The 27735-nt window shown below is 47.1% G+C and overlaps 1 protein-coding gene across 1 annotated transcript; it reads right to left on the reverse strand.

The window, feature by feature from the left end:
* Nucleotides 1–1431: 1431 nt before the first annotated feature.
* On the reverse strand, nt 1432–27735 carry kti12 (KTI12 chromatin associated homolog). The gene is made up of 9 exons (XM_052042591.1): nt 27499–27735; nt 18533–18584; nt 15846–15898; nt 12496–12551; nt 10819–10898; nt 8050–8209; nt 6606–6668; nt 2648–2719; nt 1432–1599 (listed from the first exon to the last, which is right to left on the reverse strand). Exons 1-9 carry the CDS (start codon nt 27647–27649, stop codon nt 1459–1461), a joined length of 828 nt encoding a protein of 275 aa, XP_051898551.1. The 5' UTR covers nt 27650–27735; the 3' UTR covers nt 1432–1458.

A 27735-nucleotide genomic window follows, 5' to 3' on the forward strand; every position in this document is an offset into this window, starting at 1 on the left:
AAACACTGTGTGTTTCGATATACATGTGACTAATAAAAGATAACTTTAAATTGCCCCCTAGTGTGTAAGTGAGTGGTAGAATCGCGCGGGGGGGGGGGGGAGAGTTGATGGAAATGGGGAGGGAATATAAACGATTAGCGTAAGTGGGCGGTTAATGGTTGGCACAGACTCAGTGGGCTGAAGGGCCTGTTTCTGTGCTGTATGTTTCTATAACAAAAACCTTCCTCACATTAACTTGAAGAGCTACGATATAAAAAATGGCTACAGACCAAGAGCTGGAAGCTGAGATTGAGCTATGTAGCTCTTTTTTGACCAGCATGAGTGCTATGGGCTGTTTTATAATTTTTTATAAATAATTCTACTCTGAACATTAAAATTGAAGAAAACTTTAGCGATTTAGAATGTGACTGTAATGGTTCATAAGAGAGGAAATTTCACCACCTTTAAAGACAGTAATAATAAAAGGAGAATGCACAGTTTCATTAGTTATTTTTGACCAGTGTGAGTGCAATAGGCTGTTTTATAATTTTTTAAAATAATTCTACTCTAAACACTCATTATAAACAGCTGCCAATTGCAGTGCCTGAGACCATGGAATTTTAGCATGTGATTTCTGAATTATTCATAGCACAGCAGAAAACAAAACATCCAAGAAACTGCTTCATCTCCGAAAGGGTGGTATCAATTTCCACGAGCACCCAGCCAACCCGAGAGACTGATGAACAGAGAATGACATGACATGACACGACACGAGAGCCAGGCTGTCTGGGACTCCTGTCAGCCCGAAGATGGAACACAGCACAGAAATAGATTCTCCTTCAAGACATGCAGAGAGCCACCCTGTGAGGACCCCAGCTTCAGATGACTAAATCTAACCCAGAGTGAAAGCTGAGATATGCAAATAAAAGTGCTAATTGAATGGCATCAATTCAAACCATTACTTCAGCAGAGTGAAACTTAAAACAGAGCAACTGAAATATTTAGGGAGTTCCCTAATGACCTTTTGCAGAAAGATTCACTTTGCCCAATGAATGAAAGGAAATAGCAGAGCAATCCCATTATGTTTCTGAAGAACCATGCACTAAACTACTGCTCCCTAAAACAAAACGGGTTTAATATCAGGCAGTACAATGGCACAGCTAGTAAAGCCATTGCCTCATAGCTCCATTGACCCAGGTTCAATCCTGACCTCGGATGCCGTGTAGAGTTTGCATGTAGAGAGAGCGAGAGAGATTGGGGTGGCGGGGAACACATGGAAGGAATAAAATGGGATTACTATAAATGGGTGCTTGATCATTGGCATGGACGGTGGGGCAAAGGGCCTGTTTCTGTTACTCTAATGATCTACGATCTTCCTTTAGACATGCAAGATGCCAGTCAGAAACAGAAGAGTTCAGTCAAAAAAATATTTTCAAATAAAAAAAATCCAAGTCCCGATTTGCAGCTTTTAATTGCTTGTCAATGCAAGCTTCGGTTAATGTACTGTACAAACATATTTGCAATTTGCCCGATGTTTTCTGTGGGGTGCATCTTGGTGTAGCTGATGAACTGGCGCCTCAGCTTGCGAAGTTCAGCCATCTGAAGGCCACGCGTCAGCTCTATGTGTCGACAGTCAAGGACATTTATGGCAATGTTTAACAATCATCAATGAGCATTCTGATGAAAACAAAATCTCTTCCAGTAAAAGACTGACATTTATATCATCCTTCAGAGTTTCAACACCCACCACCCCCCCCCACCAAATTTCTGACAGCAAGCCTTCAATTGGGTGAACAAAAATCAAAGCAAACTGCAGCTGCTGGAAATCTGAAATAAAAACAGAAAATGCTGGAAACACTCAGCAGGTCAGGCGGCATCTGTGGAGAGAGAAACGGTTGACATTCCAGGCTGAAGACACTAATGGTTTCTCTTCCCACAGAAGCTGTCTGAACTGTGTATTTCCAGCATTTTGTCTTATTTCAGCCTTCGTTTAAGGTTAGGTTTTGGATTCCACTACATCAAATCTTTAACAGCTCAATTGGACCACCCCTGGATTCAAGGGAGAATTAGGATACTCATTTCAACCTTTTGAACAGCAATACAACTGTTCCCCATCCAACGCTAACATTTACTTCCCGAGGTAGTGGTCAGAACTGAAAGCAGTCTGAGATGATGGTTAACATTCCATGCATCCTTAATTATTGCCAACACTCCCAGCCAATGAACTGGAGGGCAAGGCAGGACGAATGACTTACAAAGGACACAAACTGCAGTCTATCATACAGTAAACAATGTCAATTTATTCAGTTAACAGCCTGCTTAAAGAACAAAAGAAACAAACAGCAACTTCTCCCAGTAAAATGCACATCCAATAACACAAATTGTGTATTTTTAAAAAAAATCTGTTCACTATTATTTTTTTTAAATAAAGCGACTGCTGTAACCAGACCCTTAAAACCCTCTGCTCCTCCACAGACTTTTGATTCTCATATTGAAAAAATACTTCCTTACATCTAAAATACATGACCTCACAATTCCACACTTTGAATTCTACCTGCAACAGATTTTACTTCCCATTCAGTCTAGCTTTGGTACTCCAGTCCCTGGAATGGAACTTGAGCATATGCTATTTGTCCCAGAAGAGTGCTGCCTCTGAGATACAAAAGGATATTTTCACATTAGCTCCTGGTACAGTAATCAGGTCTCCCGGTACACTTGTCTTCTGTGCATTTAATATTGCCTGAATTAAATGAATGGTATTTTGAAGTTAAATTTTAAGAAAACTCACATTTCAAACTGCAGTACTGACAAATGTTTTCAGAAGCAGGAGAGAAAAATGGGTGAAATATGTGTTACATTTTTATCCCATCAACCTGGGCTGCATTAAATACAGACCCCACTCTCCACTGCCCAGCCAGTTGGGTGGTTGTAAAGTTAGCATGGATAGTCTGACCCAGTTTCTCCTGAACATGGGCTTTCTGCACAACACTGGCCCGAATTTGTAGTCCTGCTTTGACATCTGTATGGATGAAAAGTGTGGGAAAATGGCAGTATGGGAAAGTTTCCACATCAGTACAGTAGGGAGCGCACTCGAGCTTGGCTCCTTAGGCCAAGAGCTTTGCTCTGCATCCATCTTCCTTGAGAGGGAGCTTGCTGTTTACAGCTTGAAATGAAAAGTTATTTGCGAACTGAAGTTTAGAAAATTCTGACTGTCTGGAAGTCAACAGCAAGTAAAAACTATTCTAGCAGTTAGCGTAATGCTATTACAGCACCAGTGACCCGGGTTCGATTCCCGCCGCTGTCTGCAAGGAGTTTGTACGTTATCCCCGTGTCTGCGTGGGTTTCCTCTGGGTGCTCCGGTTTCCTCCCACATTCTAAAGACGTACAGGTTAGGAAGTTGTGGGCAGCTATGTTGGTGCCGGAAGCGTGGCGACACTTGTGGGCTGCCCCCAGAACTTTCTATGCAAAGATGCATTTCACTGTGTGTTTCGATGTACATGTGACTAATAAAGATATCTTATTTCACCTCTGACATCCCCCTTGCTTACCAGGCAATGGGATTTAGTTAGAGAATTATACAGCACGGAAACAGGCCCTTCAGCCCATCTCGTCTATGCCAACCAAAGTGCCCACCCCAGCTAGTCCAATTTGCCTGCATTTGGCCTGTATTCCTCTAAACCCTCCCTATCCATGAGCCTGTCTTTTAAATGCTACATTTGTACCTGCCTCAAGATTTAACCCAACTCCCACAGACCAGAAGCAGGGGGTCAGTACTGAAGCAGTCTAGTATGATAGAGTGTGTGAAAGAACATGACAATTCTTTTGCAGCTCAGCAAGTCCCAGAGCACTTTTGGAAAAAGCAATCACTAACACAGGAACCGCACTTGTTAAGGAGGAGTTCGAGGAGAGAGTTTAAAAAGGCTGTGCAAGTTATTCTTCCTACCAACAGACCTGGTGTCAAAGATCAGCATAGAAAAAGGGAGGCATCACTAGTGGGAGTGACCATTTTGGGAAAGGCTGGTTTTGAGGTTGAAGTGTGAGGGCTTTGACAAGAGAGGATTCAGCAAGAAGGCTGAGCAATGATAAGTGAAGATCTTTTCTTTTAAATTTGGTAGTAACGACCAGTAGAAGTGGCAGTAAGTGGAGTGGTGTACTCTGCTCGTGAAACGCGGGAGATCAGGGAGAGGGTCAAGTATCCCTGACGGCTATGCTTGCAGGGAGTGTGTCCAGCTGCAGTTCCCCTCAGACCGCACAGATTGGTTGAAGCAGCAGGTGGACACACTGAGGAGCACACAGGAGGCAGAAAGTATCACAGATGGGAGCTTCAGGGACGCAGTTACAAAGGTTCAGCCGGACAGTGGGTGGGTGACCACCAGGACTCCCCCGTGGTATTCCCCTAACAGGTAGACTACTTTGGATACTATTGGGAGTGGGTGCAGGGGAGTGCCTCTCAGAGGAAAGCAGCACCACAATTGGCTGTGCCGTACATCAGGGAAGGACAAAGTCTAGACGAGCAGTAGTGACAGGGAACTCGCTAGTCCGGGGGACAGACATTTCTGTGGCCACATGCAAGACTCCAGGATGTGTGTTGCCTCCCTGGTAACAGGCTCAAGGATGTCTTGGAGCAGGTGCAGAACATTCCGAAAATGGATTGTTGCTCACCCTCCCATAGTCCATATTGGTACTAAAGACAGGCGAGAGGAGAGATGGGGTTCCTGAAAAGGGAATTGGTAGAAAGGTAAAAAGCAGGACCTCTGGTGTTGTGATCTCGGAATTACTCCCTGTGCCATGCACTAGTGAGTGTAGAAATAGGAAGATAGTACAGCTGTACACGTGGCGATGGAGCTGGCACAGGGGCGAGGGCTTTGGGTGTTCGGATCATTGGGATGTCTTCTGGGGCAGGGGGCGACCTGTACAGGAACAGGTTGCACCCAAACTGGAGGGGGACCAATATCCTTGCAGGGAGGTTTGCTCATGCAAGTCTATGAGACGGGAGGTGGAAACCAGAATGACAGTGCAGCAGGTATAGAGAATAGAACAGGCAAGTCCAGTGGACAGAGAGGAGAGACAGACAGGTGGGGAAACACGAGAGGGGTGACAGGCTTAACAGCATTTACTTTAATGCAAGGAGCCTCACAGGTAAGGCAGATGAGCTGAGAGTGTGGATCAGATGGGATGATAATATTGTTGCAGTCACAGAAACATGGTTGAGGGAAGGGCAAGGCTGGCAGCTCAATGTTCCAGGGTACAGAGGTTTCAGGAGTGACAGAGGAGGGTACAAAAGGCGAGGGGATGTCGTACTGTTGATCGGGGAGAGCATCACAGCAGTACTCAGGTAGGACATCATGGAGGGATCGGCCAATGAGGTTACGTACGCGTAGAACTTAAAGAGATGGGTGATCATTTGGATAGGGCTATACTATAGGCCTCCCAATAGTCAGCCGGAATTATAACACATGTAGGCAAATCACAGTAGGGTGTAAAACCCATTAGTATAGTAGTAGTGGGGGATTTTAACTTGCCCAACTTTAACTGGGATTGCCTTAGTGTAAGGAGCTTAGATGGGATAGAATTTGTACAATGCATTCAATGGGGGTTTTAAAGCAGTTACTGGAATGTCTACAAGGGAAGGGGCTGTACGCGATGAGGATGGGCAAGTGGTGGAAGTGTCCGTGGAGGAATCCTTTGGAAACAGCGACCATAGTTCCGTAAGTTTCACAGTAGTCATGGAAAGAAGCAAGTTCGGTCCTAGAGTTAAGGTCTTAAATTGGGGGAGGGCTCATTTCACAAAACAGGACCTGGCAAAAGTAGATTAAGAGCAGGTGCAGGAGGGAGAAACAACATCCAATAAATGGGAGGTGCTTAGAGGGGAGATAGTAAGAGCGCAGAGTCAGTGTGTCCCTGTGAGGATAAGAAGCAAAGATGGCAACTCTAGGGAACCTTGGTTAACAAAAGAATTAGGGTTTGACAAGGAAGTACATGTCAGGTATTGGCATTTGGTATCGAAGTGGGGTCCTAAGTGAATACTTGTCAGTATTAACCAGGAAGAAGGATGTGAAGAATGGGGAAGGATATGCTAATATCCTGGAACAAGAAGTTTTTCCAGAGGATGGTGGTTACCTGGAATGAACTGCCAGAGGAAGAGGAAGGGCAGGCACAGTAGTGTAGCAGTTAGCGTAATGCTTTACAGCGCCAGCAACCCAGGTTCAATTCTGGCCACTGTCTGTAAGGAGTTTGTATGTTCCCGTGTCCGCGTGGGTTTCCTCCGGGTGCTCCGGTTTCCTCCCGCATTCCAAAGACGTATGGGTTAGGAAGTTGTGGGCATGCTATGTTGGCGCCAGAAGCGTGGCAACACTTGCGGGCTGCCCCCAGAACACTAAGCAAAAGATGCATTTCACTGTGTGTTTCGATGTACATGTGACTAATAAAGATATTTTCTAAGAGACAGATACAATTGTAAAAGACATTTGGACAGGTAGATAGGAAAGGCATAGAGGGATATCGTCAAATGGGATCAGCGTAGACAGACATCACGGTTGGCATGGACAAGTTGGGCCGAATGGTCCTTTCTTGTGCTGTAAATGATACCAAGTCCGTTCTGACCAGAATACAAGGAAATAACTCACCATCAGCATTTCCTGTGTAACTCTGTCCAACTCGTACAAGAAGTTTGTAGAAGAAAGCGGTTGCTGAAAAAAAGTTGGACAAACATTAAATCGTACTTGGTTATTGGAATCAAGTATCAAGAAGCCTCTCTTCTGCCCTATCCAAATATTTAATATGCAAAAAGATTACACATTTAAATCTTCATCCTGATCAGAATTTATATCACAGCTTAAGATTCTTTGTTTGTGGGTCTGGAATTTTTTCCTCCCTCCCTTCTACAAATTACAAATAAAATTACCACATTTCAGGCAGTAAATGCTTGATCAAAACCCATACTGACAAAAATCACCTCCTCCCTTGGATATTTTTGTTAGTTACTTTAAATGCATGCCCTGTGGTCACCATTTTACAGAACTTGCATTGACCACCTGCTTTTCTCCAAAGATGCTGCCTGGCCTGCTGAGTTCCTCCAGCATTATAGCATTTTTCACCTTACAGAACTTCTAATTTAAGAATACTTCTATCAAATAACTTTCCTTTTTGAGAATAATCCCAAGTGATAACACACTGTTTAATCCATAAAATCTTGGGAACAAAATACACAATCTATGAAACGAGGCTGATGTCGAGAGTTCATCCCTGGAGTTCTAATCGTGTGACGTTCTGGCATCAGGCAACACCCTCTTTCCTCCCTTCCCCTGCCACAAAAGAAACACTGGTCATCTAACACTGCCACCCCTGTGGTGCACTATCTTCCAATGGCTTAACGCAAGACTATTAGCCAATTGAGTGGTCAAGCACTCTTTTACCCACTCCCCCTCCACTCTCCAATATTTTATGACTAATTCACAGAAGTATTCAAAGAAAATGAAAAATATTCCAGTGACCAAGAAATTCGAGGCTTTGGGGTTCTGTTGTGTGAACGACATTGTCATTGGAGTCCTTGAATTGCTAAAGCAAGTCATTCTTACTGTTCTACTTCACACCATGCAGTGGATGGAGGGTTAATATTTGTTTTCCTGCTGCAGAACCTCACGCAGTGATAGAAGGCGCTATATAAATGCAGGTTTGTGTGTCTTTTCTTTTTTGAAGGATGTTTTTAGGTTATATTTAGATTGCTGAGGACCAGTGGGGATTGCGGCCAGTGACATATCTACTGTTGGAGTGGTTGAGGCAGGTACAGTTACAATGTTTAAAGGACATTTAGACAGGTACATGGATAGCCAGGGTTGAGAGGGAAATGGGCCAAACATAGGCAAATGGGACTAGCTCAGGTCAGCATGGACGAGTTGGGCTGAAGGGCCTGCTTCCGTGCTGTATGACTATGACTATGCCGTATGACTCTACGACCATGATTATTCTAGGTTTGCTTGTAACAGTTCCCTTGAAATGAATCTTGAATAAATGGAGTGTCCAGGCCAACCCTGGATATACATTCCATTGCACTGAGGTTTCCCCACTTACATTCAGCGTTGACTGGTTGGGTGGAGGGGCTTTCCTGTGGAAGATTGCATCGCTTATTGCCTCAAACGGTAGGGTATCGTCCTTCTGAATGGTGAACAACGGGCTATCCCATCGGTTCCTGGAATCTGGAGCCTCAAATCTCATCACCAGTGCATCAAAACTGAAGGAATTGCAAGGAAGTCAAACAGTTACAACCCATTCAAACCAGGTAGTGTTAATGCTTAGGCTGAATAGGTAACTGGGAGGGATTTACAGCAATAATAACAACTTGTACAGCAATTTGAATATAGTAAAATTCTCAAGGCTCCTCAAATAAAATCCAACACTCACACAAAGATTAGTATCTAAGACAAACAACTGGGTTAAAGAGGCTTTTAAGAATCATCTTAAAAGGAGGAAGCTGAGATACACTAAGTTCCTGAGCTCAAATCCTGGCAGTTGGAGATCCAGCTGATAATGGTGGACCAATTAAAAATGGGTCACAGAGGAGAAAAAGACCTCTGGAAGGAGGAGATTACAGAAATGGGTGTGACAAAGCCACAGGTATAACACTCCAAGGGGGTTCATACTTTTCCCAAGCAACTACAACACACAAAGGAAGGAGCAAGAGCAGCAATGGGGGCAGCTCAATTCCGTTTCACTTGAGCAGCTTCAGAGGCTGGGAAATGATGCAGATCTGTCCCTACACAGATGTGGAGACTGCAGATGCTAGAAATCTGCAGCAACACACATGAAATGCTGGAGGAGCTCAGGTCAGGCAGCATCGACGGAGGGAAGTGAACAGTCGATGTTTCCAGCTGAGACCTTTCATCGGGACTGGAAAGAAAGAGGGCAGAGCCAGAATAAAAGGGGTGGGGGCAGGGAAAGGAGTTGGCAGGTGATAGGAGAATCTAGGTGAGGAGGGTAGGTAGGTAGGTGGGGGGCAGGGGGTGGGAAGGGGGAGTGGGAATGAGGTGAGAAGCTGGGAGGTGATAGGTGGAAGGGGCAAAGGGTTGAACAAGATGGAATCTGATAGGAGAGGAGAGTAGACCATGGAATAAAGGGAAGGAGGGGAAGGAGGTGGGGGGAGGTGGGTGAGGGAGGGGATAGAGAGGGGGTAAAGGGGCCAGAGGGATAGGGAAAAACCAAGGGGGTGGTCAGGGAAACAAAGAAATGGGGATGGTTACCAGAAGTTAGATAAATCGATGTTTCTTTCCAGTCCTGATGAAGGGTCTCAGCCTGAAACGTCAAATGTTCATTTCCCTCCATAGATGCTGCCCGACCTGCTGAGTTCCTCCAGCAGTGTGTGTGTGTGGCCCTACAGAGACGTGTAGGTTGGGAAGCTGGTTAAACACAGGTCAGGCTGATAGGCTGAGATGAAGAGCACTGAAGCATAAACTCTGGCACAGGTGGTGGGCACAGTAGTGCAGCAGGTAGTGCTGCTGCCTCACCGCTCCAGCGGTTCTGGCCACTGCTGCTATGTGTGTGGAGTTTGTATGTTCTCCCTGTGACTGTGTGGGTTTCCTCCCACATTCCAAATGCCTGCCAACTAATTTAGTTTACCCCTAGTGTAGGTGGGTGGTAGAAAAAAAACCAGGCTGGAGTTGATTGGCTTGAGAGAGAGAATAAGTTACAGGAAAATAAGTGGGGTGGGGGGGGTGGGAAGAGAGAGAGAAAAAAAAAATGGGATTGTTCTGGGGTTGCTTTGGACTCACTGGGCTGAATAGCCTCCTATATCAAAAGAAGATATGATAAAATATAATTGAGGAAATGGCATGTTGTGAATTCAATGTATTAATGCTGGGCGACTGAAAACAAATAAAAGTAAATGAACTGAACCACCTTTAGTTAGACAAGTTTGAATGAATGGATCCTTTGCCCCAATATTGAAACAATAATATCCAAAAGTTTATGAGATTATAGCTTGATTTAAGATCTACTTGCGTAATGTTCAAGCAAACTGTAGCAAGCAAAATTAAACTGTTATTGTTCATTGATCCTTGGCACCATCCTCATTTACCAAGGATACTACAGCAGAGGTGCCTCAGTTGCATGCATTCAATAATGTTCAGGACTTAGAGCTGGTGAAAAACAGGGTGCATGGCATAGTAAACAGCAGTACAACATGGATGATGATCGATCAGACGTCACACCTAATGGCACTGAGGCTAACGGAATATATCCCACTGTTGAGTTTGCAAGGGGATCATCAGGTAGTTCATTAGACCTGGTCTTGAACTATGAAACACATTTTTGCAAACAACAATTGGTGTCTTTGTTAAAAGTTTCTAACTTTACATTAATTAGCAAAACCTCGCAAAGGTACAAGAAATTTACTAAAAAAGGCAGGTACATGGAGCTTAGTCACAGATCAGCCACGATCGCACCGAATGGTGGAACAAGTTTGAGGCCAACTACTTATATCTGTAATAACATTCCTAAACCTTGAATGGCCTCTAGTGAACAGTCTCTCCCCAATTTGGAGCAGGGGCTCTGGAAAGCGGATCAGCATCAATGCTTCCACAAACTAGCTTGCACTTCAGTCACCCAACAACCAGGAGTCATCATCAGAATAACCACCATGGATAATCACAATAAGGGGCCAGTGAAACTTTACCCCAGAACTACTTAATATATCAAGAAAATGAAACAGCACAGAACTAACACTGCACCAGATCAACGAGTCAAATGCAGTGGTTTCTTAGTTAGACCATCAACAAGCCTGTTGTTGGGAAGTTGCCAGGCTGGGTGTTACACAAGTAACACTGGGGAGAGCACCAGTGGGCTTACATTTCCTGGGAGTATTGTTTCTCCAGCTCTCTGCTCTGGTTCCACGATGAACAGACATCAGCTGCAGTCTCACAGTGAATCTGGAAACAACAGCAACAACATCAAAGACCCAATCTCCGCATTAAACAGGAGCTGTCTATCTATGCTAATCCTGCTGACCCACTTTAGGCCCATATCCCTGTTCTGTTTGGTGAGGTTAGGTAGGAGGTGGATCCTGAGAGACTGGGGAACTGTTGAGATCGAAGAGCGAATCGATCAGTCAGCGACAATCCGCAAAACTGCAGTCAAGGTTCAGTGGCAAGTGTGTGGTTCGGGGAGAGACAGAAGGGGACAGAGCACTGGCATTCCATTCACTGAGCAACACTGCCTCTATCCACACAAAGATCCAACTCCTTTACCAGCAGGTTTAATGACACCATTAGGGTGGAGCATGACTGAATGCAGCCCAGAAAGGAGGTAGGTTCGAATGAGTATGGGGGTGGGAAGAGAGTGCGAGAGTGAGGAACTGACATGACTGGTCATGCCAGGAATTTGCAATGGAAAGATTAAGAAGCCAAGTTTTTCCCCTTGTGTTGTGTTGTCATGCAATCGTTCACTTAAAGCTAATTTACCTTGTCATTACACATTAGTGTTCTCAAGATCTTCCTGCATACAGATTAGTTGTCTAGTATTCTTCCTCCCAACACATGAAAAAGTGGATCAAAGGCTATAAACACCCTGAAGTATGAAGAGAGCTCCTTTTCTTTTGCATCACATGTACTGGTTCCTCCCCAATTCTCTTCACGGTTGGAAATGATTGGATACACTTCCATGGTTTTATAAAGACTTCCAAAACCTCATGCAATGCCCATGTGAATGTCAATGTCAGAACAGTGGTCAACAGTGCCAGTTTGACTCATATCTAGCTATCAGACCAAAGGTTGCAGGTTAGATCCTAACTCTAGGATTTGACCAATTGGTCTAGACGGACCTTTCAAAACACTCCATGTTAGAGAAGCAGCCTTTGAGATGAGCCACTGAACCAAGACTTTCTCCCCCACCCGTTTCCCAGAGATTAATAAATTCCATGAAAATAAATCGGAGTTCTCCAGTGTTCTGACCAACATTCATCCTCAATCAACACAAGCTAAACAGTTTGCCGCCGTTTGTGGGAGCTTGCTCTGCACTAATTGCTGCCAATGTATCTGCACATCAATGAATAAACTTCACAATGGAAAAGTAACATTGCCTGTAAAGCATTTGTGTGTGTGGAGGATGCAAAAGGCATTAAATAAATACAGCTTTATTTTTTCTATATGTGTGGAGAATGGATATTACAAAGCAGCAATTGTTTGTAGGGGAGAGAAAGGAATTTTGAGAAAAGGTAATTTTAAAAAAAAAGAATTCAATGGTTTTACCAGAAATCTTAGTTGTTCCATTTGGTGACTAAATACAGAAAAGTAATTCAGATCAAAAAAAAAATAAGACTCAAGTGCAATTATTTGCAATTCACATTTGTGCATGAAGGTAGTCTGGTCTCCTGGTTTAGCAAGAGGAACAGACAGCAAAGTGGGGAGGATTTATGAGGGTCTTGAATTCAAGCAGAACTGAGGTAGCAGCTGTAGTATTAAAAAAAACATACAAAACCTGCAGTCATTCACATTTCATTACAAAGGAAAAGATTTAATGGCTACTTACCAAGCAATGTGGAGTCTGTGCATGCTTTATTAAACAGAACAGTTCATATCTGTAACCTATATTTAAAAGAACAGTCAGAGCAATTCACATATTTGTAACAAAATTAGACACAGTGAGTCAATATTTTCACATCTCAAGAAGAAATGCTAGATCAAAAGTCATTCTGATCTGGCCTCTTGATTAATTGGCCCCATTATCCGCTCAGCTGCTAATTTATTGCAAGGTTCCATCAACAGAACTCGTCAGTTCAGACAAGCTAAATTGGCCGCTTCTTCACAAGCCTTAACATGCATGTTCTTTAGATGTCGCCTGCGTACCAATCGCAGGCTCATACCTCCCTTATTACCTCCATGTATCTAGTTGGTAAAGAGACAGCATATACATTAAAGGCTACTGAGAGGGCCAGAGACAGCAAGTTAAAAATATTTCATCCTAACAAAATTGTAAATGGGACTGAAATTAAATACATCGGCACTTAAAAATCAATGCACAGCACCCAGCTCTTTCCCCTTGTAATTAAAATATTAAGTCCTCTTGATGGACCTGAGTTTTTATTTAAATTTCAATAATTTACATTATTAAAAATATACAGGAAACACAATACAAATCAGTTCCCATCTTTCTCTACATTCATTGTACCATCAAATCAATAAACGTTATCACCACACATCAGTGCCACAGATGTTTCCTCTTTAAGCAATACACAAATGAAGCATTCAAGAGGTCCTCTATCCAGTAGTGACAGGACCCAAGATTATGGTCCTTCCCCCACAGAGCCTCTGTGTTGGCTGCACCAAGCTTCAGCGCGCCCCTCAGCACATACTCCTGCACCCTGGAGTGGGCCAGGTAGCAGCATTTGCTTGCAGAAATCTCCTTGTACAGAAAGGCCAACAAGTTTCAAGCACACCAAAGTGCATCTTTCACAGAGTTGATGGTCTTCCAGCAGCAGTTGACGTTTGTCTAGTATGTGTCCCCTGGAATTGCCCATATATCAGAGTCCTCTGTTATGCAGCTGCTCAGGACAAACCTCTATGGTCCCAAGCTACCCTTTTCCAGACCTTCTTGACAATGGACTTGATAATCAGACATTGGTATCAGTCTGAGCTCCAGCCCAGATGACCAGGCAGCAAGACATGTTAATGGCAGGTGAGATGTGGCATGGGATCTGGAATATTTCCCATTCAACATGTGGATTGTAGAATAATTAGCAGAATCCCAGCAGTTTACTCTTTATTTACTGACCATAGTATTACTGCTTATGGTCACAATTGTGGAGGGAAGGGGACCCTTGGTTTTACAACTCCCACCTGTCTTTCATGCTGATTGGCACATGATCCTACAGAAAATGATTGCACGGCATTCCACACTGGACCCAGGAGACTTTTGTTAAAAACTAGGTGGGTTTGGAGATGGCAAAGGGACATATTTAGAATCTTCAATACATGCCCTTTGTAAATGGTAGGAATGCACCACCCTCAACCCAACCTGTCAGGCACCTCCTCCCCCATCTGTATGGGTGGGGGTTGGGGAGAAGCAGGGAGTCTGCAGTTCCTATATTTGCCTCATCAGCCACCCAAGGAACCTACAAAACCATGCAGAACAAAGCCATCCTCAAGGATGGCGGCTCTCATTTATGCCAGAGATGTCAGTATCTGAGAAAGCACTTTGAACATTTTGAATCCAGTAGGAGACGTCATTTAGCTCAGTTTAACTTTTCATATCCAGATATTTGCAGGTACATTATCTTTCAGAAGAGAATAGGTAAAAAGCAGAAATTGTGAGAAGTACTCTTCATTCCAGAGATTTCTTTTATTTAAGCTCAATTTTACAAAATTGGAGCCAGGCATTTTGGTAGCCTTCCAAATGCAAATTGCCTGACATTATGGACACAAAGGATTTCAGCAACACTCTTAGCAAAGATTTTTATCTGAAAAAGGCAAACCGGCCAATCCATTATGAATGGGATTTTGTTGTTGCTGATTGAGCACTCTCTAAAGATAACACAGACTGGCAGTTGGACAGTATTGCAGAACCACCTCCACACTAAATACCCAAATCAATGCTCCCCAGGAGTGTATGGTTCAAGACCACTTAATCTGGGCTGTGCTTCAGTGAAGAGGAGGGAATGTTGCACAGGCACTCCTTGAGATCACACTTGAAACAAAAGCCCCATCAGCTCTCAAAGGTCAATGGCAATTTTGGAAAGAAGAGCAGAGGATTCTCATTGATCTTCAAGCCGGTATTTAGCATTGAAGCAACGTCACAAATGTAGATCACCTACCTCTTCATGGGGCTTGGCCAACTTCCCTGACCTTCTCTGAGATAGTGAGGTTGGATGAAATCCAGCCCGTGGCACCCACCAGTCCCAGAAGGCCTCCGGCAAGCCAGATAATACTCCATGCTCCCTCTCCCTGAAGAGGGGCAAACCCAATACCTTTATCTGTGAATGGCCACCTCAGCCAGGCCCAGGAAGAAGAGATCTCCTACCCCATTTGGAAAGCTTTGGTTTAATACATCTCATCCAAACAATGGCTCTGCACACCCTCAGTCCTGGATTGGAGTTTAACTGGTGGAGCGGGACTCTAATCCACATCCTTCTAACTTAGGAACTAGAATACAACTAAACCAAAGCTACAACCATTCTACTGACCTGGTGGAAGTAATATTAACTGTGTTTTACTGTAAAGATTAATTATTGTGAGTACATAAATTCTTACATCATTTAGAAGCAGAACAGACTCTGTTCAATTCCTAATGGTTTTTGGCTGCAGATACTCAAATCCTTGCCACTGCCCCAAATTAAAAAATAAAAGTAGGAAATAGTTGACCCTCTTTTTATAATTAAATGTCTCAAGTACAACAAACAGGTTAGGGAACAAACTGCTCAGGATATTACAAATTGGTAATGTGAACAGTGGGAGTATTTCATTATACATTTTCAGCCAAGTAACACATTGGCACCATCCTAAAATATATATGTAGACATTATGAATCTTAGTCAAACCACTGTCATGTGAAGTAATTCGCTCTTAGTGAATAGAGAAACAGCGTTAAAATTTTGGATCGATGACCTCACACTGACCCAAAATGTGAACCGTTTCTTTCTCCACAGCTGCTGCCTGTCCCAAATATTTTCAGCGTGTTCTGTTTTTTAAGTCAGAGCTCTAGATACTCTTCTATTTGCCTTCTAGCCTTCAGAAGGTAATCACCTGATCCCCATCTTTAATCTACCTCAGGCCATCAAGGTGGGATGACTATTGCATCACCCACCAATCCATTTCACATACCACTGCTCTCAAATTAGAAAGGCATCTGTACATCAATAAACCAATTTAATGTTCATTCCATACCTTTGATGTAATTTAGAGAATCCACAATTACTACATCTTCTTTATTGATTTTTCTGGGAAATGAAGATATATAACAGGTTTAAAGCACAACATGAACATGCACCAGATAGTACAAGTATCAGGCACATTTTGAATCTCATCTAAAATACCAATGTAACAGCCAGGCAGAAAATAAGTCTTCCTTCCCCGCCTTAAGTATGCCCCTGGTATGAGAATGATTTGCTTCCAAATGCTAACCGATAGTCTACGGGTAAAGGTGTGTACAAGCCCCATTCCATTGTTATGCTTTGTTGTGGAGAGAATGTCTAGGCACACAACTGAAAACAGCAACACAGCATATTGTCAAGTAAAAACACTTCCAATTAATAACCATCTTATCAAGTGTGGACAGTCATTAATTCAAAAGCAAAGTACTGTGGATGACAGAAATCTGAAATAAAAATAGTAACATTGAAAATACTCAACAGGTCAGGCAACATCGGTGGAGAGAAAAGCAGCGTTAATGTCTCAGATTGATGACCCTTCATCAGAACCGGGGAAAGTTAGAGATAAAGAAGAGTTAAGTTTCGGGCATGAAGAGGGAGAACAAAAGGAACAGTCTGTGATATAGAGGAGGCCAGGAGGGATTAAGTGGCACATGGTGGAGGTACTGTCAACACTCATTAGTTGTGGTGGGTTACTTTTATCCAAGTTAAGATGCTAGTCTTGCTGGACACCACTAATAGTGTGAAATTTGCATTTAGAATCAGAAAACAGGGCTCCATTCAACCACAAGAAAATTGAGCACCATGAGAGCAGCAGAACTGCATAAAAGTCTCCGATGCCACTGTATCGAGCCTGATAGTGGACGACAAAAATAACAAAAAAAAAGTCTCACAATCCAAATGTGCATCGAGGGTCGGATGTCAGAATGACAGACTGCCATAACCAGGCACAGACAGAAGTTTTGCTCTTACATTGTTAAGGGAGACAGTTCTGACCACAAAGATCAAGAAAGGTTCTGGTTACACTCAATCAATTACAAATACTACCTAACCTTTTGGAGCTTTGGATTCCAAACACTAGGCATTGAAACATGCAGTAGGTTCCATTAAGGATCCTGAACTTTGGCAACTTTGCCAGTGAGAGCAGGCTGGCAGTCATTTGCTGCTTTATTTATTTTGACAGGGGTAATTAGCCTATCTATTGCTAAGCCACATTTCTTTTTTAAAAAAAGGAACCAAAATGGTGCAAATCCCTGGAAGGATAATTTCAGGAACCTCCCAAATCCTCTATACCTTGGAATTTCAAGTGCTCGTGGAGATACTTCGTAAATGTTTTAAGAGTCTCTGCCTCCACCACCCCCTCAGGCAGCGTGTTCTGGAATCCAACCACCCTCTGGATAAGAAAAATTCTTCCTCAAATCCATTCTATATCTCCTGCTCCTACCTTACACCCATGCTATTTAGTTTTAGACCTCTGCTATGGGAAAATGTTTTGTACTATCCACCCCACGTACACCTCTCATTATTTTGTCTACCTCAGTTAGGTTCCCCCTTCAGCCTCATTCACTCCAAGAAAAACAAACACAGTCTTCCCAGATTCTCCTCGTAACTGAAACACTCCATCTCAAGCAACATCCTGGTGAATTTCATCTGCACCTTCTCCAGTGAAGTTGCATCCTTTCCATAGTGCAGTGACCAGACTGCACAAAGTACTACAGCTATGTCTAACCAATGTTTTAATTAACCATTATTTAACCATTAATCTCTAGTCTACTCTATGCCCTGGCTAATGAAGACAAGTATCCCATACACTTTCTTAACCACTTTTTTATGTTTAACCACCTTTTGTACATTCTCCTTGTGTCTGCGTGGGTTTCCTTCCACATTCCAAAGACGTATGGGTTAGGAAGTTCTATGCAAAAGATGTATTTCGATGTACGTGTGACTAATAAAGATATCTCATCTCATCTCACTTGTACCACCACTTCCAAAGATCCTTGGACTCGTACACCAAAGGTCCTTCTGTTCTTCAATACTCCCTGGGGACCAACCCTTAATAGTCCTACACAAGTGCATCACTCATCCAGATTTAATTCCATCATCATTGATAAGTTGATAAAATGAGCACAGAAATCTCATCCTGTAACCTAAGCCTACTCTCCTTGTAAGCAACACCACCACCAATTTTTGGTGTCATCTATGAGTATTTATCATTCCTCCTACATTCACATTCAAATTGTTTACTGCACAATAGAGCAAAAAGTTAATATTGTATGCTTTGCTGAACCATTCATGTAATAATTCACAATGCTCTGTCTTAGATTCTTAGAAAAAGTAATTTGACAGTAACCGTGTTAGTTTGCACACTCCGAGAAATGCCAGTATTTGAAAGGACCAATTTTCAGAGAGCTGGAGCAGATGAATGCCAAGCAATGTACAGACAGGAGACAGAAGAAATATTTATGGCAGAAGATACATGCATGGGCTGTATAGGACAGGTGTGTACACAGAAGAGGTAAAAAGAATTTATTCCTTGGCATGGGCAGTGTTTGGTTTACACTACAGTGCAACCAAAAGGAGCAAATACCAGTCAGACTACCAATTGCAAAACATTTAAAAGCATGATTAGTTTCATGATTTACAAAGAAAAAGCTACAATTAAGATTTTTATATCCTAATAGCAAAGTTATAATCTCACACTACCTTTCAACTTCTGCTTTCAAAGCTCCCCGGAGCTCCTTCTCCTTCCGAGAATCTGAAATGCAAAAAGTGACCACTGGTTAAAGACACATTTAGGTCTCTCTTACTCACACGAAAACTTTACACATACCAAACTAAATGGTGCTTTTTCAATAGAACCCATGGACAATATGTTATTCAGTTTATCCCAATGTCAAATACTTCGGCACAAAAAAAAAATCACGAAGATGATGGTCAAAGGGGGAAAGCAGTGGTAAAATGCCATGGGATCCTAGAATGGGATTTGGATGAGGATTTTTCTTACTAGCACGGCCTTTGGTGGCAACTGTACAATTATACATTGGTATTGGTTTATTATTGTCACTTGTACCGAGGTACAGTGAAAAACTTGTCTTGCATACCGATCATACAGATCAAATCATTACACAGTGCAGTTACATTGGGTTAGTGCGGAGTGCATTGAGGTAGTACAGGTAAAAACAATAACAGTACAGAGTAAAGTGTCACAGCTACAGGGAAGTGCACTGCAGGTAGACAATAAGTTACAAGGTCACAACAAGGTAGATTGTGAGGTCAAGAGTCATCTCATTGTGTAAGGGAACCATTCAATAGTCTTATCACAGTGGGATAGAAGCTGTCCTTGAGCCTGGTTGTATGTGCCCTCAGGCTCTTGCCTGATGGGAGAGAAGAGAGAACAACCCAGGTGGATGGGGGTCTTTGATTATGCTGGCTGCTTCACCAAGGCAGCGAGGGTCCACGGAGGGGAGGCTGGTTTCCGTGATGCGCTGGGCTGTGTCAACTCTCTACAGTTTCTTGCAGTCCTGGGCAGAGCAGTTGCCATACCAAGCTATGATGCATCCAGATAGGATGCTTTCTATGGTGCAGAAGTGAAGCTTTCTTGATATATCTTTGTAACTTCCCCAGAATTACTGCATTGATACTCAAGTTATCTGGGATTTTGTAATGAGTTTACTGGACACAACCTGGTTATCACCTCCTTTGAATTCACACAGCTTGTGTTAATAAGACATTTTGAAGTATGCCTGTTGTATTTCTCACTCCTGAATAAAGCATTCAACTGCTTGGAAACACTTAGGAATGCCAGAGCAGTGGTCAAGACAAGGATTTTACACAAGATTTATCACATCCACAAGTAAAATAGGAGAAAATTCAAAAATGACCAATGTTACTTTTAGTTCTTTAAAAAAATTTGAGTACATGGACTCTCAAACAAGAGTCTCTCTCTCTATTCAACCTCGTAAGTGGTTTACCAACACAGGTAGTTTTCTGACAAGTTTGTAATGTGCACTTTTATAGGTCTTTTCATAACTTGGTACCAGATACAGCAGGTGAAACTGTGGCCTGACTACCATCTACTGCAAAGTTAATATCTCTTAAATCTTATTTCATTGCCTTATATGTGAAACTCTTCCTTATTCTGCCATAGTTATATTTCTTATGTTATACATGGACTTTTTGATACTATGATTTCTGAGTGAATATGGAGAGACTTTCTCAAAACCAGCTCTCCTTAGGAATCTGCAACATGGCTATAACCAATACGTCCACCACAAACAACTGCCAAGGAAACCTAGGTGAGGCTGTGTCAGTACACTAACCCTTTCTGCCTGTGCTGCACCTCATCTCCAAAAAGCTTCCTGCTGGAGCGGAGCTAATCTACAGGATGAATGGGAAACTTTTCAATGCACATCGTACATTGCCTCCATTTCAGAATCAAGGTCATTCCAACCTCAGTCATTGAACTGCAAGGCGCAGACAAAATCGTGTAATGCTTACATTCAGAGCAGAGCTCCTATCACCATCCACTCATTCACTGAGAAAGGACCTTGCTCAAAGCTTCCACATACAAAGGTTCTCCACCAACCTTCCCCCAATATACAACACCACGCCGACATACAACCTTCCCCCAGTATACAACACCACGCCGACATACAACCTTCCCCCAGTATACAACACCACGCCGACATACAACCTTCCCCCAGTATACAACACCACGCCGACATACAACCTTCCCCCAGTATACAACACCACGCCGACATACAACCTTCCCCCAATAGACAACACCACGCCGACATACAACCTTCCCCCAATAGACAACACCACGCCGACATACAACCTTCCCCCAATAGACAACACCACGCCGACATACAACCTTCCCCCAATAGACAACACCACGCCGACATACAACCTTCCCCCAGTATACAACACCACGCCGACATACAACCTTCCCCCAGTATACAACACCACGCCGACATACAACCTTCCCCCAGTATACAACACCACGCCGACATACAACCTTCCCCCAGTATACAACACCACGCCGACATACAACCTTCCCCCAGTATACAACACCACGCCGACATACAACCTTCCCCCAGTATACAACACCACGCCGACATACAACCTTCCCCCAGTATACAACACCACGCCGACATACAACCTTCCCCCAGTATACAACACCACGCCGACATACAACCTTCCCCCAGTATACAACACCACGCCGACATACAACCTTCCCCCAGTATACAACACCACGCCGACATACAACCTTCCCCCAGTATACAACACCACGCCGACATACAACCTTCCCCCAGTATACAACACCACGCCGACATACAACCTTCCCCCAGTATACAACACCACGCCGACATACAACCTTCCCCCAGTATACAACACCACGCCGACATACAACCTTCCCCCAGTATACAACACCACGCCGACATACAACCTTCCCCCAGTATACAACACCACGCCGACATACAACCTTCCCCCAGTATACAACACCACGCCGACATACAACCTTCCCCCAGTATACAACACCACGCCGACATACAACCTTCCCCCAGTATACAACACCACGCCGACATACAACCTTCCCCCAGTATACAACACCACGCCGATATACAACCTTCCCCCAATATACAACACCACGCCCTTACAATGAAGGTCCACAACAAGACCATGGAAACTATGGCACCACATCTCATTTAAAGTACAGATTAATGACTGTCACCATCGCTCCAATGCAGGTCTTGACCATCTGAGGAAAAGAATGGTCAAAAATTAAGACCCCAAACCGAGCACAAAGCTTGCAGCAGTGATCCCACCTTTCTATATACCTCAGAGACATGGATTACCTAAAGCAGCCACCTTAAAGCACTGGAGAGGTACCACTTAATGCTGTCTCGAAAAAATCCTCCAAATCCACTTGCAGCCAAAACAAACCAATGACAGCATCCTCTTCCAAGCCTACATCTCCAGCATTGAGTCATTAATTACACTAACCAGGCTCCAATGAGTAGGCTATATCATTCCCAAAACAATTATTCAACTCCAAGATCTAAGATGTAATGAACACAAGGGAAGCTGTCTTTCAAGTCAGATGTTTCACCCACCTTCTGTCTCAGGTGCATGTAAACATTTTAGGAACTTTAGAAGAATAACCCAGCCAGGATAAAGTTTTTGGAGTCAATCAAATATGATAATTTGCTTCTGTTGTTGTGTAGGAGAGGGGCACAAGGAGGGGAAATCTTCGTATTAACAGTTACCTCCTGAAAGCTGGCTCACCGTAGATAGAATCCCAAGAGCAAGTCACATGTTAAAGGCCAAAGCAGAAATACAAACCATTATCTCCGAAAATATTGCTGAGGGCTCAACTGATTTGCTTCATATTCATTCTCAAGACATTGAGAAATCCAGCTATAGTCATGGACAAACACAAATGACCTCTATGATGAGTTTTGAACTCCCAAGGTAAGGATGGCATTCAAGACGTGTAGACTACAGATGAGTTGAAGCCCCCAAGTTAAAGGTTTGAGCACAAAGATAGGAAACTTTGTACTCTTTGGGAAGGAGACATATTAAAGAAGCCCTGGTAAAGATACTAAATAGAATAGAAATTAAAAATTTAGAGCACTGTATTAATTTAAATCTGGACTTAAACTAGCAAAAAAACTGTACATACAGCTTGAAACAGCCTAAGAGTAGAAAAATGGTGATTAAAAAAAAACTGGGAATCTTTCATAGACAGCAGATAAGATTAGGATTTCTATGGAAGCAAAAGCTAGATACATTGACAGGACTTGCCTATTTACACTCGATTCTGGCTCAAATTGCATAGCTGGTTAAGGAATCAAAAACCAGGTCATTCACAGAAAAAGGGATCAGCCATCCAGAACTGAGAAAAGGAAAATCTTCTCAAATGGATGGAAATCTTTGGCACTACCATCAGGACTGCTGGTCAGTTATTGAGTATATTCAGTTCAGAGATACATAGATTTTTGGACACTAAGAGAATCAAGGGATCTGGGGATAGAACAACAAGGAGAAATTGAGGAAGAGTAGCCACAATCTTACTGATCAGGCTGCAAGGCTGATTCATATTCCTATTTCTCGTGGACTTCCCCTGAAGGGAGTGCTTGCTTCCTGAAGTCTCGTTGTTTAATTCCAAATACATGCCTATTCTGTTAAATTTTCCAACTCTGTCAAAATTCATGCAAACTTCTAAGCTCCCCAGAGTCATTTCTACACTTGACACGTTATAGTCACTTTCATTCTGTTAGCAACAACTGACAGCCATACCAGAATTGCCATTTGGTTTGACTCCAGATTTGGTGTCAAACTGATGCTCTCTGGGAAGTATTTTCATACCTGTCAGAAGACTGTGTTGAACTCCCACACAAAAGACTTAGACACACTGCAAAAAAAGTCAACCATTCTAATGCAACAGCACAGGGGCAAGTTTTTGTTACTCAGAGAGTGGTGGATGCGTGGAATGCATTGCCTGATAGGGTGGTGGAGGCAAACTCATTGGGGGCTTTTAAGAGAGGCTTGGATGGGCACATGAATGAGAGGAAAATGGAGGGACATGGGCATTCTGTAGGTAGGAGGGATTAGCTATGTCAGCACAACATTGTGGGCCGAAGGGCCTGTACTGTTCTGTATTCACAATACAGATGCAAAAGTGTCATCATTCAGCTGAGATGTTAACTGAGGCCCCATATGCCCCCTCAGGTGAATTTGAAGTATCCCACGATAGAATTTTGAGTAGTAATGCATATCATACTGTCCCGAACAATATTTATTTTGCAAAACCACATTACTAAAAACCTCAACCCCACTTTCTGGTCAATAACTAAAAAAAAATGTTTGTGGGACCTCACCACAGTACCCAACCTAAAGACCCTCACCCAAATTTTATGAATGCTCCCCTTCAATACCCCTCACCCCTCCCTTCACCTGCAACTCCAGCCTTCCACTGAATCCCCATCCCAATAACCCATTCCCCCTAAACCTCATTCTCCAACAATACCCCATTAATTCCCCATAAATTCCCCATAATACCCTATAATTTTCTCATAACCCCATCACCCCTCAATATTCCATTCCCTACCCCTACAACCCTCAACTCACAATTTTCCCCTCCGTCCCATCTCCCTTCTCCTTACCCCCAATCCCCTCACCATCCACTCCCTCCCACATTTCTCCACCCCTCCCTTCAACACCCTCTTGCCCCACCCTCCCCTCAACCCCCTCACCACACCCTTTCCCCACCTCAACCCCCTCGCCTCACCTTCTCCCCATCCCTCTTACCCCCACTACCCCACTCCTCACCCGCCACTCCCCCCACCCCTCCTACCCTCAGCACCCCCTACCCTCCACTCCCCACCCCCCCTACACCCCCCACCCCCCTCCTACACCCCACCCCTCACCCTCGACTCCCCACCCCCCTCCTACACCCCACCCCACACCCTCCACTCCCCACCCCCCTCCTACACCCCACCCCTCACCCTCCACTCCCCACCCCCCTCCTACACCCCACCCCTCACCCTCCACTCCCCACCCCCCTCCTACACCCCACCCCTCACCCTCCACTCCCCACCCCCCTCCTACACCCCACCCCCCACCCTCCACTCCCCACCCCCCTCCTACACTCCCCACCCCCTCCTACACCCCACCCCTCACCCTCCACTCCCCACCCCCTCCTACACCCCACCCCTCACCCTCCACTCCCCACCCCCCTCCTACACCCCACCCCTCACCCTCCACTCCCCACCCCCCTCCTACACCCCACCCCTCGCCCTCCACTCCCCACCCCCCTCCTACACCCCACCCCTCGCCCTCCACTCCCCACCCCCCTCCTACACCCCACCCCCCGCCCTCCACTCCCCACCCCCCTCCTACACCCCACCCCCCGCCCTCCACTCCCCACCCCCCTCCTACACCCCACCCCTCGCCCTCCACTCCCCACCCCCCTCCTACACCCCATCCCTCGCCCTCCACTCCCCACCCCCCTCCTACACCCCACCCCTCGCCCTCCACCCCCCTCCTACACCCCACCCCTCGCCCTCCACTCCCCACCCCCCTCCTACACCCCACCCCTCGCCCTCCACTCCCCACCCCCCTCCTACACCCCACCCCTCGCCCTCCACTCCCCACCCCCCTCCTACACCCCACCCCTCGCCCTCCACTCCCCACCCCCCTCCTACACCCCACCCCTCGCCCTCCACTCCCCACCCCCCTCCTACACCCCACCCCTCGCCCTCCACTCCCCACCCCTCGCCCTCCACTCCCCACCCCCCTCCTACACCCCACCCCTCGCCCTCCACTCCCCACCCCCCTCCTACACCCCACCCCTCGCCCTCCACTCCCCACCCCCCTCCTACACCCCACCCCTCGCCCTCCACTCCCCACCCCTCACCCTCCACTCCCCACCCCTCACCCTCCACTCCCCACCCCCCTCCTACACCCCACCCCTCACCCTCCACTCCCCACCCCCCTCCTACACCCCACCCCCCACCCTCCACTCCCCACCCCCCTCCTACACCCCACCCCCCTCCTACACCCCCACCCCTCGCCCTCCACTCCCCACCCCCCTCCTACACCCCACCCCTCACCCTCCACTCCCCACCCTCTAACCCCTCACCCTCCACTCCCCACCCCCCTCCTACACCCCACCCCCCTCCTACACCCCCACCCCTCGCCCTCCACTCCCCACCCCCCTCCTACACCCCACCCCTCGCCCTCCACTCCCCACCCCCCTCCTACACCCCACCCCTCACCCTCCACTCCCCACCCCCCTCCTACACCCCACCCCCCACCCTCCACTCCCCACCCCCTCCTACACCCCACCCCTCACCCTCCACTCCCCACCCCCCTCCTACACCCCACCCCCCTCCTACACCCCCACCCCTCACCCTCCACTCCCCACCCCCCTCCTACACCCCACCCCTCGCCCTCCACTCCCCACCCCCCTCCTACACCCCACCCCTCGCCCTCCACTCCCCACCCCCCTCCTACACCCCACCCCTCGCCCTCCACTCCCCACCCCCCTCCTACACCCCACCCCTCGCCCTCCACTCCCCACCCCCCTCCTACACCCCACCCCTCGCCCTCCACTCCCCACCCCCCTCCTACACCCCACCCCTCGCCCTCCACTCCCCACCCCCCTCCTACACCCCACCCCTCGCCCTCCACTCCCCACCCCCCTCCTACACCCCACCCCTCGCCCTCCACTCCCCACCCCCCTCCTACACCCCACCCCTCGCCCTCCACTCCCCACCCCTCACCCTCCACTCCCCACCCCCCTCCTACACCCCACCCCTCACCCTCCACTCCCCACCCCCTCCTACACCCCACCCCTCACCCTCCACTCCCCACCCCCCTCCTACACCCCACCCCCCACCCTCCACTCCCCACCCCCCTCCTACACCCCACCCCCCTCCTACACCCCCACCCCTCGCCCTCCACTCCCCACCCCCCTCCTACACCCCACCCCTCACCCTCCACTCCCCACCCTCTACCCCTCACCCTCCACTCCCCACCCCCCTCCTACACCCCACCCCCCTCCTACACCCCCACCCCTCGCCCTCCACTCCCCACCCCCCTCCTACACCCCACCCCTCACCCTCCACTCCCCACCCCCCTCCTACACCCCACCCCTCACCCTCCACTCCCCACCCCCCCTCCTACACCCCACCCCCCACCCTCCACTCCCCACCCCCCACCCTCCACTCCCCACCCCCTCCTACACCCCACCCCTCACCCTCCACTCCCCACCCCCCTCCTACACCCCACCCCCCTCCTACACCCCCACCCCTCACCCTCCACTCCCCACCCCCCTCCTACACCCCACCCCTCGCCCTCCACTCCCCACCCCCCTCCTACACCCCACCCCTCGCCCTCCACTCCCCACCCCCCTCCTACACCCCACCCCTCGCCCTCCACTCCCCACCCCCCTCCTACACCCCACCCCTCGCCCTCCACTCCCCACCCCCCTCCTACACCCCACCCCTCACCCTCCACTCCCCACCCCCCTCCTACACCCCACCCCTCGCCCTCCACTCCCCACCCCCCTCCTACACCCCACCCCCCTCCTACACCCCCACCCCTCGCCCTCCACTCCCCACCCCCCTCCTACACCCCACCCCTCACCCTCCACTCCCCACCCCCCTCCTACACCCCACCCCTCACCCTCCACTCCCCACCCCCCTCCTACACCCCACCCCCCACCCTCCACTCCCCACCCCCCACTCCCCACCCCCTCCTACACCCCACCCCTCACCCTCCACTCCCCACCCCCCTCCTACACCCCACCCCTCACCCTCCACTCCCCACCCCCCTCCTACACCCCACCCCCCTCCTACACCCCACCCCTCGCCCTCCACTCCCCACCCCCCTCCTACACCCCACCCCTCGCCCTCCACTCCCCACCCCCCTCCTACACCCCACCCCTCGCCCTCCACTCCCCACCCCCCTCCTACACCCCCACCCCTCACCCTCCACTCCCCACCCCCCTCCTACACCCCACCCCTCGCCCTCCACTCCCCACCCCCCTCCTACACCCCACCCCTCGCCCTCACTCCCCACCCCCCTCCTACACCCCACCCCCCTCCTACACCCCCACCCCCCTCCTACACCCCACCCCTCGCCCTCACTCCCCCTCTCACCCGCATAGACCTCGTTGCGCTCCACCCCCAGGCTCCGGTCTCCCACCTCCACCACCTTCCTGCCCGCCACCTCCCGCAGATATTCGCTCAGCTCCGCCGCCCTGCGGCTCTTCCCGCTGCAGGGCAGGCCGCACAGAAGCACCAGCGGCATCGCCGAGTTCCCCCAGCCGGCGCGGAGAGACCCGGGCCCGGAGCCTGGAGCCGCCGGCCCCTTAAAGGCGCAGCCCCGCTTCTCAT

The sequence above is a fragment of the Pristis pectinata genome, chromosome 32 (assembly GCF_009764475.1).
Source record: "Pristis pectinata isolate sPriPec2 chromosome 32, sPriPec2.1.pri, whole genome shotgun sequence".
Taxonomy (NCBI): Eukaryota; Metazoa; Chordata; class Chondrichthyes; order Rhinopristiformes; family Pristidae; genus Pristis; species Pristis pectinata.

Bases quoted from the DNA above. Each gene is read 5' to 3' on its own strand.
- kti12 (XM_052042591.1), bottom strand. From the start codon at position 27,649: ATGCCGCTGGTGCTTCTGTGCGGCCTGCCCTGCAGCGGGAAGAGCCGC. The intron at 18,585-27,498 runs GTGAGAGGGGGA...TTTGCATTTCAG, and splicing joins GCGCAACGAGGTCTATGCGG to ATTCTCGGAAGGAGAAGGAG. The intron at 6,669-8,049 runs GTAAGTGGGGAA...ACTTTTTTTCAG, and splicing joins CCAACCAGTCAACGCTGAAT to CAACCGCTTTCTTCTACAAA.